At 48.4% G+C, this 1,944-nt stretch overlaps 1 protein-coding gene across 1 annotated transcript in view; it reads right to left on the bottom strand.

Moving 5' to 3' along the window:
- Window positions 1-268: 268 nt before the first annotated feature.
- Window positions 269-1,944, bottom strand: part of LOC124027068 (tuberin-like) — a gene marked incomplete at its 5' end in the record, with an annotated part of 7,395 nt that continues 5,719 nt past the window's right edge. The window contains one exon of the mRNA XM_046339619.1: window positions 269-1,311. Coding sequence (XP_046195575.1) covers window positions 1,135-1,311 — 177 coding nt within the window. The remainder of the gene's footprint in view (window positions 1,312-1,944) is intronic.

Genomic DNA, 1,944 nt, shown 5'->3' with positions numbered 1-1,944 from the left:
GAGTTCAATAATCAAACTACAAACATGGCTGAGTTCAATAATCAAACTACAAACATGGCTGAGTTAACCACAAAGAACTACAAACATGGCTGAGTTAGCCACAAAGAACTACAAACATGGCTGAGCTCAATAATCAAACTACAAACATGGCTGAGTTCAACAAAGAACTACAAACATGGCTGAGTTCAACAAAGAACTACAAACACGGCTCCTCAACGACATCACAATACAAATAGAAATGGAGAAAAAAAAAACACTGACACTTTCATTGGCTATTTGTTGTGTTTATTCTGTACACACACACAGCTTTCAAATGTCGTGTTTCTCATTCACCATACTTCCTTCTGAGTGGTTTTGCGAGGGGATGAGAGAAGGAAAGGAGAAGAGGGATGAAAGGGTGTGCGTCGGCTGTGTAAGCCACGGGGGGGTCATTCTCTGCGTTCCAAATGGCACCCTATTCCCCCTACATAGTGCACTACTTTAGACAGAGCCCACGTGCCCTGGTCAAGCACAGAGTATTAGAAAGACAATAGGGACGCAGCGTTAGTGAGGCAGCACCATCTGTATCGGTCATCTCATCAGCATCACAACGAATTCATGGGAGCAGTTTGATTAAAAGCCACAAGGCCACATCAGCTTGTCAAGACAAATGTCTGGGAGAGAATCGTCAAATCATATCGGTAGAAAGCAGGAAGTTATTCACCCGGTGTGTGTGTGTGTATCAAGAGAGAAAGAGCGAAAGCAGGTCAATGTTGTCCCTGACTAAACACAGATCTAGGATCAGGTGTTTTATTATCCTCCTGCTAGTGGACATTAGAACCACTTGGATAACCTGATCCTAGATCTGTGGTGAGGGAGGCAACGTCTGCCTTGAGCAGGGGGACCGGAAACAGTATCAGAAATATCACTCAGTTACAATATCCATACTAGCATACTACATAGTATGAAACCAATGTATTGGGGATGCATACTATGTGTGAAATGGCACCCTATTCCCTATATAGTGCACTACAGTTGACCATGGTCCATATGACTCTGGTCAACAGTAGCACACTATATAGGGTGTAGGGTGCCATTTGACCCGCAGTAGTATACTAGTATAGACATTTGACACTGGGAAGGCGTCCTCAAGGCTCAGACGAAGTCGGTGAAGTCGTCCACGGTGGAGACCAGTCTCTTCCTCTGTCCGGAGGAGTCCGTGTTGGAGCCTCCACCACTGACCTGCTGGTAGGAGGACTGTTTGGTCTGGGAGGAGTGGCTCTGGGTCAGAGAGATACCGGGGGTGGGACGAGACTGGATCTCCTCCTGGGCCTGTGGGGGGAGATCAGAGAGATACCGGGGTGAGATGAGACTGGATCTCCTCCTGGGCCTGTGGGGGGGAGATCAGAGAGATACCGGGGGTGAGACGAGACTGGATCTCCTCCTGGGCCTGTGGGGGGGAGATCAGAGAGATACCGGGGTTGAGACGAGACTAGATCTCCTCCTGAGCGTGTGTGGGGGGGGATCAGAGAGATACCGGGGTGGGACGAGACTGGATCTCCTCCTGGGCCTGTGGGGGGGGAGATCAGAGAGATACCGGGGTGAGACGAGACTGGATCTCCTCCTGGGCCTGTGGGGGGAGATCAGAGAGATACCGGGGGTTGAGACGAGACTAGATCTCCTCCTGGGCCTGTGTGGGGGGAGATCAGAGAGATACCGGGGGTGAGATGAGACTGGATCTCCTCCTGGGCCTGTGGGGGGGATTGAGTTGAGAAATTGCCTGATTTCACAGTAGGACCTCGGCGATATGAACATGTTGAGAATGTAGGTAGTTTAGAATGTCCTTGAAAATCACTTAAAAACAACATCAATCCTTGTGCAATATCTATCTATCTATATATATATATATATATATAGAGAGAGAGACAACATGTGTACAACAGGTAATGTAAACACGTGTCTCCT

Source organism: Oncorhynchus gorbuscha, unplaced genomic scaffold, assembly GCF_021184085.1.
Source record: "Oncorhynchus gorbuscha isolate QuinsamMale2020 ecotype Even-year unplaced genomic scaffold, OgorEven_v1.0 Un_scaffold_2920, whole genome shotgun sequence".
NCBI lineage: Eukaryota > Metazoa > Chordata > Actinopteri > Salmoniformes > Salmonidae > Oncorhynchus > Oncorhynchus gorbuscha.
The sequence above is the reverse complement of the archived record's forward strand: the minus strand, read 5'-3'. Positions and strand labels throughout refer to the sequence as shown.